This window comes from Doryrhamphus excisus, linkage group LG12 (genome assembly GCF_037039965.1).
Source record: "Doryrhamphus excisus strain RoL-2023G ecotype Guam linkage group LG12, RoL_Dexc_Guam_v1.1, whole genome shotgun sequence".
Classification (NCBI taxonomy): domain Eukaryota; kingdom Metazoa; phylum Chordata; class Actinopteri; order Syngnathiformes; family Syngnathidae; genus Doryrhamphus; species Doryrhamphus excisus.
This window is the reverse complement of record NC_136368.1, coordinates 13036092-13052794: the sequence shown is the minus strand read 5'-3', so window position 1 is coordinate 13052794 and position 16703 is coordinate 13036092. Positions and strand designations below refer to the sequence as shown.

Sequence of the window (16703 nt, the reverse complement as noted above, 5' to 3'; positions counted from 1 at the left end):
TTTTATTGTATTATAAGATACACTTTTGGGTTTTGAAAATATTTCACTGAACTGTACCAGTAGTACAATTCATAAATATTATAACCATTAGAAACAAAATATGGTAACCCCCTGGCAGTCATGAAGGCAGACATAGCCTGAGCAGACAAACTCAGGAGCAAAATAATTTGTGGCGCCTCTCAGATTGGCTCCGCCGATTCTTGTAACCGGAAGCGCGGTGAAGTGTGTTAGTTTTCAAAAAAAATAAAACGGAGGACGGGTATGTTAGGAAAACTATTCTTATTTGTTTGTTGCGAGTTCGTATGTCGTTAAAATTTTCGCTTCATATTAAGATAATCCACTCGAAAACGACCCGTAACCCCTAAGTATGTAATACATTTTGTTAGACAAAAGAGCTAATTTAAATGAGTTTCGAAGGATGGTAGCGAATGCTAATCATAACGCTGACATCTGACCTCTGAATTTACGAAAGTCATCACTTTAGCAAAGGTTGTCGTTGAATCTTGTTAAATACACCCGTCGAAGATATATGCTATTGTTACCGTCAGTTATACCACCGCTATCTTCCATTTGGAACAAAAAATACGCACCCTTTTGAATTTCTGTTGTCCAGTTACACTGCACAATTACTGAATATACCACTGTTTTGTTGTCTTTCAGGTTACTGTTTTTGTGAATGTAAAGCAAGCGGACGCCAGTCATGTTGCATTTAAGGAATATGACGCCTGGCAAGGTTTCTAAGCAAGCTTCAGCCACAGCATCCAAGATCAAACATAAGATGCTTAGTGAGTCTCTTCAATATCATTTTCACTCATTGTGCTTCATTTTATACCTAAAACTAACTGGTTTGTCTCAGACACCTCCTCCTTCTTCAAGATCTCCCTGAAGACCAACAACAAGGCCCTGGCCCTAGCCCTGCAGGCTGAGAAACAGAGGAGCATGATGCTGGAGATGGAGATTGTCAACCTGAGGAAGCATGTGGAGTCGCTGTGCTTTGAGCTGGCCACCAGAAAGTACAAGCACAGGAAACTGGTGGGTTTAGATTTTGTATTAAAACACACACATGGGAGTTAAAAAGTGCAGTGAAACATCTCAAGCCAAACACAATCCTCACATTTTCCATAAGAAACAATAGAAATAATATGAATCCATTTTGGGTTCAAACTGTCCCCATCATAGAATCTTTCAATACATGTGCCGCCAGTGTTTTAAGAACATTTTACCATTCTTAACATTCTTGTACTGTACTTGTATGCACAAACAGTGACTTAACTGGTGTATAATAAGACAAAGTAAAGAAAATGTACCCACTGGTTGACCTGTTTTTTACTGTGTAGCACTTTGAGATTGACAAAATGTGCCATACAAATACAATTATTATCAATTATGATCTGCAAGGGAAGCTTAGTTGTACAAGGGTAAAAATAAGTTATCCAAACTCTGTTCTCCACAATTAACTGATGTACGGCAGACGTTTAGGGACATGAAGGCATGCATGTTGGGTGTTGGGTGGTTTGTCTAATTAATCTTTAATTGTACACGCCTGATTTTGTGGTTTTTCTTTTGTCACTTTGGTCATTTTGGCTTCGTATTGTACTGAGTAGCCAGGACAGAGGCTTGTGTACCGCTTTTCTACATGTGGCAATAAGTTCCACTTCCTGTTCCGTGGTTATCATCATGTGTTTCCTCATCTGTCAAAACAGCCATTCTGTTTGAACTTCAAATGGTGCAACTTTAATGGCATTGGATGGTGGATGTACACTGTGTTGCATTTCTGTGCTAAAATGCCCAGAAGCTTACCGTTCTTTAACTTTGTATTCCCTCATAGCTTGTCATCTTGAAGAATCTGCACAGCAACACGCTGCATCACTTGGACACGGTGACAGAATTATTCCATGACAGCGTAAGGACAAAGTTGAATGCTCTGTGTTAATGTATTGTGTAACCAGAATTTCTGCCAGTAACACAAACAATATCAATGCTTATAAAAAGACCCCGCCCCCTCCCCAAGGGATCTAAATACAGCACATTTTTACTGCAAGAAACACACAGGATAAGTAATTTTAAAGGTTGAAATGTAAAGAACGTGACAAGACTCCCAAGTTTTGTTGTCTCCTATAATATTTGTGCATGACGTAGTCAGACCTGGGGGTATTAACTTTAAAAGACATGTTGTGTGATATTTAAGAGCAGGGTTTTAAACAAATACAGTTTAGCTGCCTAAAAATGAAGTAGTATCTTTAGTTTTTGTGCTGCATTCGCACATACTTTTTTTTTCACTGCGACCTCACGCAGATTAGCAGATAGATACTTTATTAATATCCAAGAAAATTTCCTGCAGCTCTGCAAAAATGTCATAATGTTGGACTACATAAGACACAGTAGGACTACTTTTTAAAAATCAATGCAATATATTAATGAAAATATATTTTGGACATAATGTGACTGTATTTATCTTCCACAGGATGTCTGCAAACTATCTGACGACCACAACATCCTCGCTGATGATCTTAACAAACCACTAGTTGCAAGGTGAAATTTATTTTCCATATGTGTTATATATCAATCAAAGTTTTGGTTGTACAGATTTTAAATTCATTTTTACACACTAAGAAACAATTATACCGTGTCATGTCAAAACATCTTCAGTAATTGCTGGAAAATCTTGTGAGCCAGCGCCCTCTGCTGGACTTAGTTGGAGCACTTTTTTACACTATAGACAAACAAACACTACCCTGCACCAAAAAACACCTATTTCTTTACAATTTAAAGCAAAGCAAAGACCTCTGCAAATATGCTGGGTCGCAAAAGCCAAACCATAGATACATGGGGATGTACTGTATTTTGTACTGTAATCTGACTGAGGCTTCTTCCTAAACCTCCTCACAGCCTTCCAGCTCTTCAGGAAGTCGTGAAGGATTCAGTGTACCTCTGTCCAGAAACACCAGCAGACTTTTGTAAGGATGACATGTCTTGGGGCGTCCTCGCCAGATCCGAAAATTCAACTATTTGCAACGGTTGGGAAGCAACACCACACCATATGGGCAAAAGTATTGGGTCACACCTCAGGGTTTGATTTGTTCTATCAAACACTTTTGAAACTGTTTTATGAAGGCTCTTTTTATGACTGTGCACCAGTGCACAAGGTTGGATTGATTGTTGATGCCACGAGCCCCTCGAAGCGCTGTTCGCTCAGTCTGAACTAGCTTTGGCGAAGTCACACTCTGCTATTTGTACCATTCTTGGGTATGATTACCCCCTACCGGGTAGGGCCTACCCTCTCTTGGCCTGGGCTTAAACTTAGCATTGATACCACTGCCAGTTTGCTTGTATCACTTCGATTCTGCTGTATTTCTGCAATTTCATTGACTTTGTAGATTATTTCCTACACTTATTTGGAGTGTATATATAATGATATATTTAATGAATTGCGAGCCAACTGGTCACAATGTCAGATTCAGACAAGAAATTCCCACAGACACACTCTAAAGAAAGTCTTCCCATAAAAGTGGAAACTGTCCAGTATGTTCTTAATATTTCATTTCCTGTTGGTGGAATGTCCCAATACATTTGCCCTTACATAGTAAAAGTATTGTGTTTAAAGCCTAGGCAATAGTGATTTATATCATTTTCCACAACTCTGCAGGAAAGATCAACAGCGAGAAACAGCAATCAAATCAGGAAGTCCTCCAATTGAAATCATCTCTCCCGTCCAGCTCCTTAAGGAATTACGTGGAGAAGCTCCCAGTTATGTTCTCGCAGTCCAACGATGACAACACATCATCTGTCCTGTGTCAAACATCGTCAGATGTCACTGCGGCTGAAATGCCCACAAACTCCGCTGATGTCATCCCTCCTTGTGTCTCGGTAATGGAGGCAGAACTACAGGAAAACACTGTGGTTCTCAATTCAACCATGGAGTTAACTTGTAGTAACACTGCTGAGATTATAGCCATTGACACAGCGGTGGAAAAAAAACCTGTAAAATCAAAACGCAAGAAGAGAGGGTTAAATCTCGAGGACAGTGCAGCGTCAAGGAACAAAAACAAAGAAAACCTTGCATCTAAAGGCTCTAAAAACACTGAAGTAAGTCCTCCTCAGTCAGGAAAACCCAAATCTTGCAGTGAAACCACCTCCCGTATTCCTAAAATGACAAAATCTAAAGGTGGCGACCATCAGAAGGTGAAAAGCACCAAGCCCAAGATGGATGCTGTGGATTTGGTCAGTTGTGCCTGGGATGATTTTTTCACCAATAATGACATCCTTTCTTCCAAATCCAAAGAAGGCGAGAAGTTAACTGCAGAGAAAGAGTCCCCAGAAATAAAAAGATTCACCATCACTACTAAGAGGTCCAGGAAGCAAAGTAAAAGGCTGTCATCAGTAACAAGGCTGGTGTTGTCACCTCATGACACAGCGAGCGGCAGGTCCAAGGGGGATCATGACGAGCAGGAAACAGTCGGTATAATTTCACCTGGAGAGTTGGCGACTGCCAACGAACCACTGAATAATGCTGCGATGTCTGCAGGGCGTCACAACACAAGATGCAGAGGCACATTTGTAATCTCCGTGGATCGCACTGCACTTGCTCGAGAGGAGTCAGAAAAGTTACTCGATGACTTCATTTCTTGTGAAGGAACCACCCAGGAATCCGAACATCAATTGAGCAGAGACAGAAGACCTGTCTCGGAAAGCCTTCAGGTGGACTTGCAAGGCAGCGGACACCATGGCAACATCCCAGCTCTGGAGGAGGTCTTTGCTGCAGGCTCTGAGTTTCAGAAGCCCCAAAAAGCAAGGAGAGAGGTTACAAGTGGATCCAGGAGGAAGAGAGTTGAGGATGAATGTGGAGATTACTCCGCGGACAAGAAACACAAGACGAAACATTGCTATGACAGCAATATTTCTCCAGCGGATGTTGTAGGTTGTCATCCGGATCCTACAGAAGATCTTTTCTTCAAAGAATTTGCATTACTGGATAATCCTGCCAACCTGCATGCTGAAAAGGATGACATCTTTGCACCAAAGTCCAAACAGACCAAGTCAAAGTCCACGAAGGCTCGCAATTCTAAACCGCTGCAAAAGGTGTCCAAACTGCCTGTGCTGGATGACACCAGAAATCCCAGACAGACGTTTGTCATCTCCAGGCAAAAGAAACCAGATTGGGCTGCACTGAGCTACACGAGAACATCGGACGAGACGGCTGATGGAGCAGCTTGTCAACATCTTGGAGACCTGATCACTGATGAGCAACCGGTGTGGTTGAACATCTCCATGGCCAACACGGAACCGGAGTCTTTGCCTTGTAGTCCAAAATGGCGATCACCAGGCGGACGCGGAGTCACAATGGAGATCCCCTCCATCACACCTGAATCTTCTCCAGGTGAGTGCACTGTGAAGTTTAGGGAGCTTGAAATGTTGTATTGTTATCATCTGCAACTCATATTTACAGGACATGCTCCCATTAACTATTCTCCTATAAGTCTCCTATAGTCAATGGGTGCGTGGTCTATAAAAGCAAATAACCACCGGTGTCTCTGCATGCGCTTTAAAATGTTGCCATTGATTAATTGCAGTGTGAAATACTAATTAACAATGTTTGTAGACATAGATGTCACAGCAGTCCTGTTAGCTTTCTTATATTATGGTAATGGTTTTATTTCACTTGAACATGCATCAGATTACAATTGAATGCATCACATAATCAGTTCACAGTTCCACATGTCCAAAAGGAGTAGGAAGAAGCAAAGCTTATTAAATCCTGCCTCTCCATCTGGTACTTTTACAATCAGTAACTTTTACATTTGTTCACTTCCTGCTTTCCTAATAAGTTTTTTTAATTTTTTTTAAAATTTTTGTCACGTACCGAACTGATATGACCATACAATGACATAATGGGTACCATATTAACTGTCAATATAGTGATATGTATAGCACATCATGACTGGTTCAAGACTCTTCATCCTTGTATTTAGCAAACATCAACTGCTTGTATTGTTTCTTGAATTGGCTCATCATTGTGCATTGTTTGAGGTCCTTACTCAATCCATTCCATAGTTAGATTCCACATACTGAAATGCTATGGCTTTTTAACGTAGTCCTAGCATATACGTGTTTGAAATTTAGTTCTTCCATGAGATCATATTCCTCCTCTCTTGTAGAGAAGTATTGGATGACATTTTTAAGTCATTGGTTATTTTTAGCCTTATGCATTATTTTAGCTGATTGAAGATTAACTATATCAAGTTTAAGTATTTGTGATTTTAGAAATAAGGAGTTAGTATGTTCTCTGTAGGCGGCATTATGAATTGTCCTTACTATTACAATATTTGAAGGAGGAATAAGCACTCTGTGCCATCAATCTATTGGTCACCACAAAATACGACAACACTGCCACCTCGTGGCAACTAATAGATACAGTATTTAGCAGTAAAATATGATCATATACACTAGAAAATGAATGAATGAAAACGACAATTGTTGCTCCAGTTTATTTTTTAATGTAAAAGTGTTAATATGGCAAAGTTGTGCAATGTTGAGTGTTGATAAATGAAAATACTAGTAGGGTAGTTAGTATAATGAGCAATATTAACTTACACATTTACACGCTTTATTCGCCCAGCAGTCTGCCTTGGTTCTGTTGGCGGTGACAGTGTTGCTTTTGGCAGTAATAATCTTTCACTCCTGATAATGATTCATAATAACTTGTTCATCATGTGTAAAATATACTGGCGGGGGTCGCTTCATTTTTGCACAGAAGTAGAATAATATGACGTCCAACTCGAGTGAGGCAATTGGTGTTGTGTGTTGCAGCAGGACGAGTCCTAATGTCACTCACCAATACCATTGCCACTCCAGATCAGGAAAACCAAGGCAGGAGCAGACGCCACAAGGGCGTGGTCAGTTACAAGGAGCCGGCCCTCAACAGGTGAGTGTCTCTTACCTCATGGCCGTCCATTTTTTTTTTTTTTTTTGGCAAAAAGATTGGAATTTCTTTTTCTTGGTCTTTTTTTGCAGCAAAGTAAGGCGTGGAGACAAATTTACAGACACCATGTTCCTGAGCTCTCCTGTTTATAAAAACGAGAAGAAGAAGAAGAGGCAGAGAAAGTCTAAAGACTGATTTTTAACTCGTACCTTTTTTTATTAAATGTGTGGTTTCAAACATTTATTTTGATGGCTGTTTAGATTGGACTCTTGTTTATTAGTAAACATGACCGCCAAGAGGTCGTTCCATCATCAATGATTCAGTTCACTTTGTTCACCTGAGATGTCGCCTTTTGTCTCTCCTGGAAAGGTCATCACATTCAGTCCAGTCCTGCTGGACACACAACCTATCTAACATGTAAACATTTTCTATTTCCTGTGTAGAACTGTCTGGTAAGTACACATGCATACTTTTTGTTGATTTTTTTTGCCTAAGACGGTAATGTTTGTATGTTTGTGTTCATTAAACATTCGTCAGGAATTTTGATGGACTTCTTTTTTTGAATATATTTTTTGGTACCCGTTGTACTTTGTTAGCATCTTTCAGCACGACTAGCCACCTTCATCTGCAGCTGCTATAAATAATTTGTGCCAAGATGGAGGCACAGCAGCTGAAGAGAGATGTTGAGGTCCTCCTGTAAGTACATGAAATTATAACGTGACTCCATGGATTTTAATGTTTGATTTCCAAATCCTAGGGCTGAATACATTGGACAGAAACTGAGAGAGAACTCATTTGATCCCACTGGGAAAGGATGCTCAACCGTGCTGGATGACTTGGTAAAAAATGTGTTTTATTAATTACAATTTACATGATTATATACTCATTCATTCATTTTCTACCGCTTATCCTCACGGGGGTGCTGGAGCCTATCCCAGCTGTCTTCGGGCGAGAGGCATGGTACACCCTGGACTGGTCGCCAGCCAATCACAGGGCACATATAGACAAACAACCATTCACACTCACATTCATACCTATGGACAATTAAGTCGCCAATTAACCTAGCATGTTTTTGGAATGTGGGAGGAAACCGGAGTACCCGGAGAAAACCCACACATGCACGGGGAGAACATACAAACTCCACACAGAGATGGCACAGGCTGGAATCGAACTCGGGTCTCCTTGCTGTGAGGCCTGCGTGCTAACCACTCACAGCCCATTATTATATATTATACATATATATTGATGTCATATCAGAACGAATTATACTTTTATTTTAGATTTGTATTTTGTAGTCTGAAATGTTAGCATAGGCTTGATCAACTGATATTAAACAAACAGGGAACAATAGTTAGCCACAATATGTATGAGGAAAAACTGACCTATATACTACTTAATGCATCTGGGGTATAGTTTTACCTTCAGTGTAGTGACTGGGGAGACCCAGGATACATTAAACCATTTAATTATATTCTCAATGTATTTTATGTATGTAAGTCATTTTTAACATTTTCTGAAGTAAAAATCACTGAAATTGATGCTGCTGCCAACCTGCCATCACTGCACACTAAGTTTGACTGAAATTTGACTGAACCTCACCACACATGACTGCTAATTGTCTAATTGTGTCTTGCTGTGTTTTGGATTGTGTGTATTTCAGGCCCACTACGATCTTGCCATCAGTGTTGCTATTTTTAGGATGGAGAAAGACCTTGGACGGAAAACCCTTGACAGAGACCTCACGTACGACATCAGCGTTTTAATCAAAACTACTACAGTATCTGCAAAGTCTTTATTTCCCTGAGCATCTTCCACCTGGAGTTGTAAACGTGAACTTATTTCCCCTCGGCCACAGTGGACGGGGCCACATTCCAGTCAGCGCCGCACTTTATCGCAATCGCTTGCAACGGGAGGCCATGATCTTGTCATCCTTTGCAGGCATCATTATGGTAAGCATACACACCCATTCATTTTCTACCGCTTATTCGGGGGTGCTGCAGCCTATCCCAGCCATCTTCGGGCGAGAAGCAGGGTACACCCTGTACTTACTGGTGGTCAGCCAATCACAGGGCACATATAGACAAACAACCATTCACACTCACATTCATACCTATGGACAATTTGGAGTCGCCAATTAACCTAGCATGTTTTTGGAATGTGGGAGGAAACCGGAGTACCCGGAGAAAACCCACGCATGCACGGGGAGAACATGCAAACTCTACACAGAGATGGCACAGGGTGGAATTTAACTCAGATCTCCTAGCTGTGAGGCATGCGTGCTAACCACTCGGTCGCCGTGCAGCCTAAATAAATACTTAAATAGTCCTAAATAATATTAAACATTTGTCATTATTCACTGGGTATGCCTACAAACCAATAACACGAGTCCCGTGTTGCCTTCCAGAGCAGCCTGCCAGTGGAGGACATCTTGGCTTTGTACAGGTGCAAACCAGCTGCCTCGTTCCCAGACCCGCACTCTAAGGTAACAGGTTTTTTTTCATTCATTCATTAAACCAAGGATGTCCAAAGTGCACCATAGGGGTCATTTGCAGCCTACACTTTACACGTTACAAAGTTTGGAGGTCTGTTGTTCAAGTGCAATGATGGAGGACCGTTAAAGGAAGACATGTTCAAGCTGACTCCACGTCATTGCTACAGGATCTGTGGAAGAAGGTCATCCTTCCAATTCCAGTGATGTGGAAGTAGTCCAAGTTGTTCACAAAATGTTTGCTCCTCATGTTTACTTAGTCAATTGGACAAGCAGCAAGGGAAAGTGGACTCTCCTTTCATTGTGTACAAACTCTGCTCAAAAGGAGCTTAAAATGGCGTGCCATTCTTGATCGTCTTAGCATCAACTGGAGCATGTCTTCTTTTAATATTTAAAAACGGGGAGTTCCTTTTCAATCATCCTGTAGTATTGTAGTTCTTCCCTGGTCACTAGTTGTCAGTCACACACAATCAGACTTGATCACTGGAACAACAGGCCTTTTATTATCTTACAATAGACACAATAATCAGATAAATGAGATAAATTAGTCTTATTTATGTCTTAAAAGGCTCATTTACTCTTATGTCTACTATATTGGGTAATATGAGTGTAAAGGTGACTATAAGTGGTGTTATTTCATGTGTAGAAGGGTCTAATGTTTGAAAAAACATATTTGGAAGGCTGTGAACAGGTTGGGTTCTCTAACTACAAAAATATTATATTTATAAATGAGGAATCAAACTTTATTTCACTTAACATGGAATCAACTATTCATTCATTCATTCATTTTCTACCACTTATCTTCATGAGGGTCATGGGGGTGCTGGAGCCTATCCCAACTGTCTTCGGGTGTGAGGCGGGGTACACCCTGGACTGGTCGCCAGCCAATCACAGGGCACATATAGACAAACAACCATTCACACTCACATTCATACCTATGGACAATTTGGAGTCGCCAATTAACCTAGCATGTTTTTGGAATGTGGGAGGAAACCGGAGTACCCGGAGAAAACCCACGCATGCACGGGGAGAACATGCAAACTCCACACAGAGATGGCCGAGGGTGCAATTGAACCCTGGTCTCCTAGCTGTGAGGTCTGCGTGCTAACCACTGACCACCCGTGCAGCCCTGGAACCAACTAATCTCAATAAATAAGAGTTTACTGTATGTTTTTTTTAATAGCTTTTTTCAAAAACACAACAAAATAAATGAAACTGACATATATACTTGCTTTTTTGACTATGTGGCCCTCGGTGGAAAAGGATTGGACACTCCTGAAATAAATAAATAAATGTTTCCATTACTGCAGGCTTCAATCGTGTGTCCCTTCACACTCTCCTGCCATCCGTTGGCCATGCTGAGCTCCTACAAGGCTGTCCGACACTCTAGGAGACACAGTTGAGTCTAGAAATAGTGTGTAGTGTGCTGCTTATGGTTATTACAACATTGGTTGTATTGTGACGTAACGTGGTCACCTACCACCATGCTGTTTAGTTGACAACATTGGCCTCTTCTGTAGATGAAACGTTGAAACGATGGCTGTCTGAGAAGACGAAGGCCGGAGCTCCCAGCAGACGACGTCGATCGCCATCCTCTTCATCCCTCTCCTCTTCCTCCTGTTCCTTCCTCAGCGTGAGTAGCAAAATAAATCCCAGTATCTTACTTTATTACAAAAGAGAATCCATTTGGACTCTGTGCTGCCACCTAGAGGATGTAACCCTCCAATTCTCTTTCACTCTGTTTTGACCTCAGGCCAGCAATGATGGTTACGAGGAGCGCTAAGAGGGTCACCACAAACAAAATGTCCATGCATAAAATCCAAGGAATGTACTTGAACAATTGATTCTCCTATAGTTGCTGGGTTGTAACGCTTGCCGTATTGTTGTTTTCCAATGAACTCAGCGCTATGAATTTTGACTGAGTAGTTTGCTACCTTATTGTTATTACAGCAGTGGTTCTGCTGTGTTGTGCAATATACTTAATAATAAATCACCATACTGTCAAAAAGAGCAAGAGCTCCCTTTCCATTTTCTCATGCATGCCACATCATTGTTAAAGTGTTGTACAGTATAACGAGTTGCCAGGTCCATCAATGAATAATGTGGTCATTAATTTGCCTGCTGTTGATTGATGTGCATTGATGATTCATATGCACTTTGTTTCTCTCCATTGGATCCAGAATGTTTCTCCAGCTGAAGTTGTAAAGCCTTTCAATGAGAGCTGCTATAAATAGCATACTCTTATTAAAACATACTTTGAGGCTGTGTGACTCACTACAGGATAGAGAGCAAGGTAAGGGTTTTCCTACATTATCCTCTTAGTAGTATTATTAGTTGTATTGTCATATACGGTACAACTATTTCTGATTATATGGAAATCTTTAGATATTTTTATTTACGTATTTATTGGTGATGGATCATTCAAAACAACTATTGACAAATAAGCATGTGGTTGTAATCCTATATTATGGTGTTGTTTCGGGCCTAATTTAATTTAGTTTGCGTTTAATTTTGGCGACTGGGGCTGTTATGATTGTGCCCCATGAAATCTGCCAAGCAACAAGGACGGGATTGACAACCAGAACAGTTTTGTTACTCTGTGTTCTTATGATGGATTTAAATGTTATTTCTATTTAGCTGTTTATATTCAGTACATAAGCACAGGGAGGCAGTCTGTGTCTTATATACATATATATATGTGTGTATTATATATAATACAGAGCCCTGATTCAAAAACAAATGATGATAAATAGGCTTTCAGTCATATTTATATATATATATGTATATATATATGTATGTGTGTATATATATGTATGTGTGTATATGTATATATATGTATGTGTATATAAGTATATATGTATGTATGTGTATATGTATGTATGTGTATATATATATATATATATATATATATATATAGGGCACAGACAAACAGACTAAAAAACTGTTTCTTTCCTCGAGCCATCATCTCCCTCAACAAGACCATGTAACCAAGGCAACGAATCGTCCTCTACAATGTAGACCCTTTATTTATTATTATTTATTCTTCTAATTTCTATATTTTGTACTGTCATACTGTCTTGCACTGAAAATAGAGCTGTTGCAATTTCATTCTACTATATGTAATAGATCTATGATGTGATTGTGCCCTATGAAATCTGCATAGCAACCAGGCTGTGAATAACATCATCAGAGTTTTGTCGTTCCACAATGCTAGCTAGTTGAAAATGTCAAGTTATGTAACACAATCATGAACGAGTTGTGTGTTTTATAAAGTAGTACAGAAGTCGTGCAAATACACATACTGCATGTACTCTAACTGTGAGTGAAATGTTGCTGAGTGTCTCTTCCCTGTGTTTGCATAGCTGCATTTAAAACAGTAAGGCCGTCATGGACTGCATCCCATTCAAGCAAACAAAAGGACCGCAGCGCTAGACCGCTGGATCTTTCTGGAAGCAACACAATGAGCCAGAGGATGGAGAAGACTCCTGCAGCATCTGTGCTGACAGTGGTCCACGTCTACAACAACAAGCAGTGTGTGTGTGTATATATACATACTGTATATATATGTGTGACACTTGTCTGTTTGCCAAAAAAAAACGCACACTGAGACTGCAAATATGGGAAAGGTCAGCATGCGACTCTTGACTTTATCCCTCCACGTCATTCATATGAAGGTTTTTATTTTTATTTCTGTTTCAGATCATCTTCTACGAGGACAGGAACTTCCGGGGCCGCCACTATGAGTGCACCGGCGACTGCACAGACCTGCAGGCCATGTTCGACCGCTGCCACTCCATCCGCGTGGAGAGCGGCATGTTCATGATCTACGACCGCCCTGGCTACATGGGCAACCAGTGCTTCATGAGCAGGGGTGACAACCCCGACTACATGGGCACCACATGCATGAATGACTGTGTTCGCTCCTGCCGCCTCATCCCCATGGTAAGGTCCTCCTCCAACCCCTGACCCTCCTTTACCTGTCACACGCTATTTGACAGGCGAAGTTCTGAGGATATTTACATTTTTTAATCAAAAAACAAGGCTGCACGGTGGAGAGTGGTTAGCGCGCAGACCTCACAGCTAGGAGACTAGGGTTCAATTCCACCCTCATCCATCTCTGTGTGGAGTTTGCATGTTCTCCCCGTGCATGCGTGGGTTTTCTCCGGGTACTCCGGTTTCCTCCCACATTCCAAAAACATGCTAGGTTAATTGGTGACTCCAAATTGTCCATAGGTATGAATGTGAGTGTGAATGGTTGTTTGTCTATATGTGCCCTGTGATTGGCTGGTGACCAGTCCAGGGTGTACCCCGCCTCTCGCCCAAAGACAGCTGGGTTAGGCTCCAGCACCCCCGCAACCGTCGTGAGGAAAAAGCGGTAGAAAATGAATGAATGAATTAATGATTTGAAGTTGGGCGGCACGGTGGTCTAGTGGTTACCACGCAGACCTCACAGCTAGGAGACCAGGGTTCAATTGCACCCTCGGCCATCTCTGTGTGGAGTTCGCATGTTCTCCCCGTGCATGCGTGTCTTTTCTCCGGGTACTCCGGTTTCCTCCCACATTCCAAAAACATGCTAGGTTAATTGGTGACTCCAAATTGTCCATAGGTATGAATGTGAGTGTGAATGGTTGTTTGTCTATATGTGCCCTGTGATTGGCTGGCGACCAGTCCAGGGTGTACCCCGCCTCTCGCCCAAAGACAGCTGGGATAGGCTCCAGCACCCCCGCGACCCTTGTGAGGATAAGCGGTAGAAAATGAATGAATGAATAAAAAAGCTATACTCAATAACAAAATAGTTGGGTAATCAATTAATCATTGATTCTCTGATTAATTGTTGCATTTACTGAGTCTGGAAAAAGTATCATTTTGAAATGTCAAACCCATAAGGACCCTGTTCATGACCTTCCTACCCCCTCTGTAGCACCGCGGTGCCTTCAGGTTGAGGTTGTACGAGCACTTTGACATGGAGGGCCAGATGATGGAGCTGACCGACGACTGCCCCAACCTCAGCGACCGCTTCCGTGTCTCCAACTTCAACTCGTGCGATGTAGCCGACGGCCACTGGCTCCTGTACGAGCAGCCCAACTACAGAGGACGCCACTTCTACCTGAGGCCTGGAACCTACAGGAGCTTCAATGAGTGGAGTGGCACCACCTCCAGGGTGGGCTCCATCAAGCGTCTCATGGACCTCTAAGGAAGACCGAGATCCTTGTCAAGTGTTTACTCTTTGCACTTTCTCATACGCTGAATAAAATGGCATCCATGCTTAAATTTGTTCACTTTTGTTCTTGCTCCCTGCGTTTTGGAGGAATGTTGTCCTGCAGGGATTGGTCACCGAAAACCATCTTAGATCTCATTGGAAGCTTGAATAAAACACTGACACATGCACAGATGCACTATCAAATTATTTTTAAATGTTTTGAAGTTGGGCGGCACGGTGGATAGTGGTTAGCATGCAGACCTCACAGCTAGGAGACCAGGGTTCAATTCCACCCACGGACATCTCTGTGTGGAGTTTGCATGTTCTCTCCGGGTTTCCTCCCACATTCCAAAAAAACATGCTTGTCCATAGGTATGAATGTGAGTGTGAATGGTTGTTTGTCTATATGTGCCCTGTGATTGGCTGGCGACCAGTCCAGGGTGTACCCCGCCTCTCACCCAAAGGGATAGGCTCCAGCACCCCCGCAAACCTTGTGAGGAAAAAGCGGTAGAAAATGAATGAATGAATGATTTGAAGTTGGGCGGCACGGTGGAGAGTGGTTACCACGCAGACCTCACAACTAGGAGACCAGGGTTCAATTCCACCCTCGGCCATCTCTGTGTGGAGTTTGCATGTTCTCCCCATGCATGCGTGGGTTTTCTCCGGGTACTCCGGTTTCCTCCCACATTCCAAAAACATGCTAGGTTAATTGGCAACTCCAAATTGTCCATAGGTATGAATGTGAGTGTGAATGGTTGTTTGTCTGGCAACCAGTCCAGGATGTACCCCGCCTCTCGCCAGCCCTCGTGAGGAAAAAGCGGTAGAATATGAATGAATGAATGATTTGAAGTTGTTTGGTGGGAGTTTCCATGACAACCAGCGTCATTCCATCTTGGAACGCTGCACTGCTCAACATTACCACTGGGGGCAGTATAGTAGTAAAGCCATAACAATGTGTACATTTCATTTCATACATTATCCTTATTCTTTTAATAGTAAAAATAACATTACAATAACCTGCTTTAAAAATATGAGTTAGCGCAGATGCTATGTCTACTTCTTGGTTATTATTATTTAGGTTAATGGAGGTTTAATTATACATTACCATAGCATTTAGAACAACAGTAGGTCTGTAGGCTAATGCTCCAAACAGACTTATTACAATGTGAAAGACAAGTGCTGAGTCTGTGTTTCACATTCACTACATAAAGTATGGAACAGGTCGGACAGCGGGGCACACGGGTCCAGGCTGGGGGGGAAAACAGGCCAACATGGCAAAGGTAAAAACACTCCATACACTTCTTCATCATGAACAAGCTCACAATTTGTCCTTTTTTAGATCATCTTTTACGAAGACAAGGACTTCTCCGGGTGCCGTTTCCAGTGCGGCAACGACTGCGTGGACTTGAAACCCTTCCTGTCTCGCTGCGGCTCCATTAGGGTGGAGGCCGGATGCTTCATGATCTACGACAAAGATCACTACGGCGGCAATCAGTGCTACCTGAAGAGGGGTGACTACCCAGATCGCCAACACTGGACCGATCTGGGCGAGACGGTGGGGTCCTGCCGAGTCATCCCGATGGTGAGCCAAAAAATTGACAGTGGATCGCTTGTAATATATTTCCTCAAATATTGGCCTCTACTCAAATGATCACCCCGATCACCCCCAATCTGCAATATGTTTAATTATCCAATATTTATATGGCCCAACCAGGAGCAGGGGACCTTCAACATGCGCCTGTTTGAGCGCATCGAGTTCGGAGGTCAGATGATGGATCTAGCGGATGACTGTCCCAGCGTCATGGAGCGCTTCCAGAAGCAGGACATTTTCTCCTGCACTGTAACCAACGGCAACTGGCTCTTCTATGAGCAGCCCAACTACCTGGGTAGGATGTACCTAATCAGACCTGGGAAGTACAAACGGTTCAGTGAGTGGGGGGGCAGGAGCGCCCGAGTGGGATCGGTCAGACGCATCACAGACTATTGATCACAGAAGAACTGGACTGATCCCAGGGTATCTTTTTTTGGGCCATGTCAGTATTCTAATCAGTCAGCAGTACTAGACAAATTGAACCATAAGCAACTATATAGTGATA

General features: G+C 42.1%; 3 protein-coding genes across 6 annotated transcripts; all 3 read left to right on the top strand.

Moving 5' to 3' along the window:
* The first annotated feature begins 191 nt into the window (after nucleotides 1–191).
* sgo2 (shugoshin 2) lies at nucleotides 192–7401 on the top strand. Of its 4 annotated transcripts, none has more exons than XM_078795325.1 (9): nucleotides 192–259; nucleotides 661–785; nucleotides 857–1032; nucleotides 1829–1903; nucleotides 2465–2532; nucleotides 2890–3017; nucleotides 3647–5377; nucleotides 6853–6922; nucleotides 7012–7401. In XM_078795325.1, exons 2-9 carry the CDS (start codon nucleotides 701–703, stop codon nucleotides 7112–7114), a joined length of 2436 nt encoding a protein of 811 aa, XP_078651451.1. In that variant the 5' UTR covers nucleotides 192–259; nucleotides 661–700; the 3' UTR covers nucleotides 7115–7401. The 4 variants fall into 4 exon arrangements, with proteins under 4 accessions (XP_078651451.1, XP_078651450.1, XP_057938095.2 ...); XM_078795324.1 differs by having other exon boundaries at nucleotides 6811–6922; XM_058082112.2 differs by having other exon boundaries at nucleotides 6808–6922.
* A 173-nt stretch (nucleotides 7402–7574) lies between these two features.
* On the top strand, nucleotides 7575–11190 carry c9h2orf80 (chromosome 9 C2orf80 homolog). Its single transcript, XM_078795415.1, has 8 exons — nucleotides 7575–7615; nucleotides 7677–7758; nucleotides 8580–8662; nucleotides 8775–8868; nucleotides 9324–9401; nucleotides 10718–10805; nucleotides 10928–11121; nucleotides 11161–11190. The coding sequence occupies exons 1-8, from the start codon at nucleotides 7575–7577 to the stop codon at nucleotides 11188–11190; spliced, it is 690 nt and encodes a 229-aa protein (XP_078651541.1).
* A 1675-nt stretch (nucleotides 11191–12865) lies between these two features.
* On the top strand, nucleotides 12866–16594 carry LOC131135588 (uncharacterized). Its single transcript, XM_058081677.2, has 6 exons — nucleotides 12866–13033; nucleotides 13107–13349; nucleotides 14329–14599; nucleotides 15829–15887; nucleotides 15947–16189; nucleotides 16322–16594. Exons 1-6 carry the CDS (start codon nucleotides 13025–13027, stop codon nucleotides 16592–16594), a joined length of 1098 nt encoding a protein of 365 aa, XP_057937660.2. The 5' UTR covers nucleotides 12866–13024.
* The last annotated feature ends 109 nt before the right edge of the window (nucleotides 16595–16703 follow it).

Excerpts from the sequence above, each read along its gene's own strand:
- c9h2orf80 (XM_078795415.1), top strand. The coding sequence starts at position 7,575 with ATGGAGGCACAGCAGCTGAAGAGAGATGTTGAGGTCCTCCT. Across the intron at positions 9,402-10,717 it reads TCCCAGACCCGCACTCTAAG|GCTTCAATCGTGTGTCCCTT; the intron begins GTAACAGGTTTT and ends CCATTACTGCAG. Across the intron at positions 10,806-10,927 it reads CCGACACTCTAGGAGACACA|ATGAAACGTTGAAACGATGG; the intron begins GTTGAGTCTAGA and ends CCTCTTCTGTAG.
- LOC131135588 (XM_058081677.2), top strand. Across the intron at positions 14,600-15,828 it reads CAAGCGTCTCATGGACCTCT|GTCGGACAGCGGGGCACACG; the intron begins AAGGAAGACCGA and ends AGTATGGAACAG. Across the intron at positions 15,888-15,946 it reads AACAGGCCAACATGGCAAAG|ATCATCTTTTACGAAGACAA; the intron begins GTAAAAACACTC and ends GTCCTTTTTTAG.
- sgo2 (XM_058082112.2), top strand. The coding sequence starts at position 701 with ATGTTGCATTTAAGGAATATGACGCCTGGCAAGGTTTCTAAGCAAGCT. Across the intron at positions 1,904-2,464 it reads CAGAATTATTCCATGACAGC|GATGTCTGCAAACTATCTGA; the intron begins GTAAGGACAAAG and ends TATCTTCCACAG. Across the intron at positions 2,533-2,889 it reads AACAAACCACTAGTTGCAAG|CCTTCCAGCTCTTCAGGAAG; the intron begins GTGAAATTTATT and ends ACCTCCTCACAG.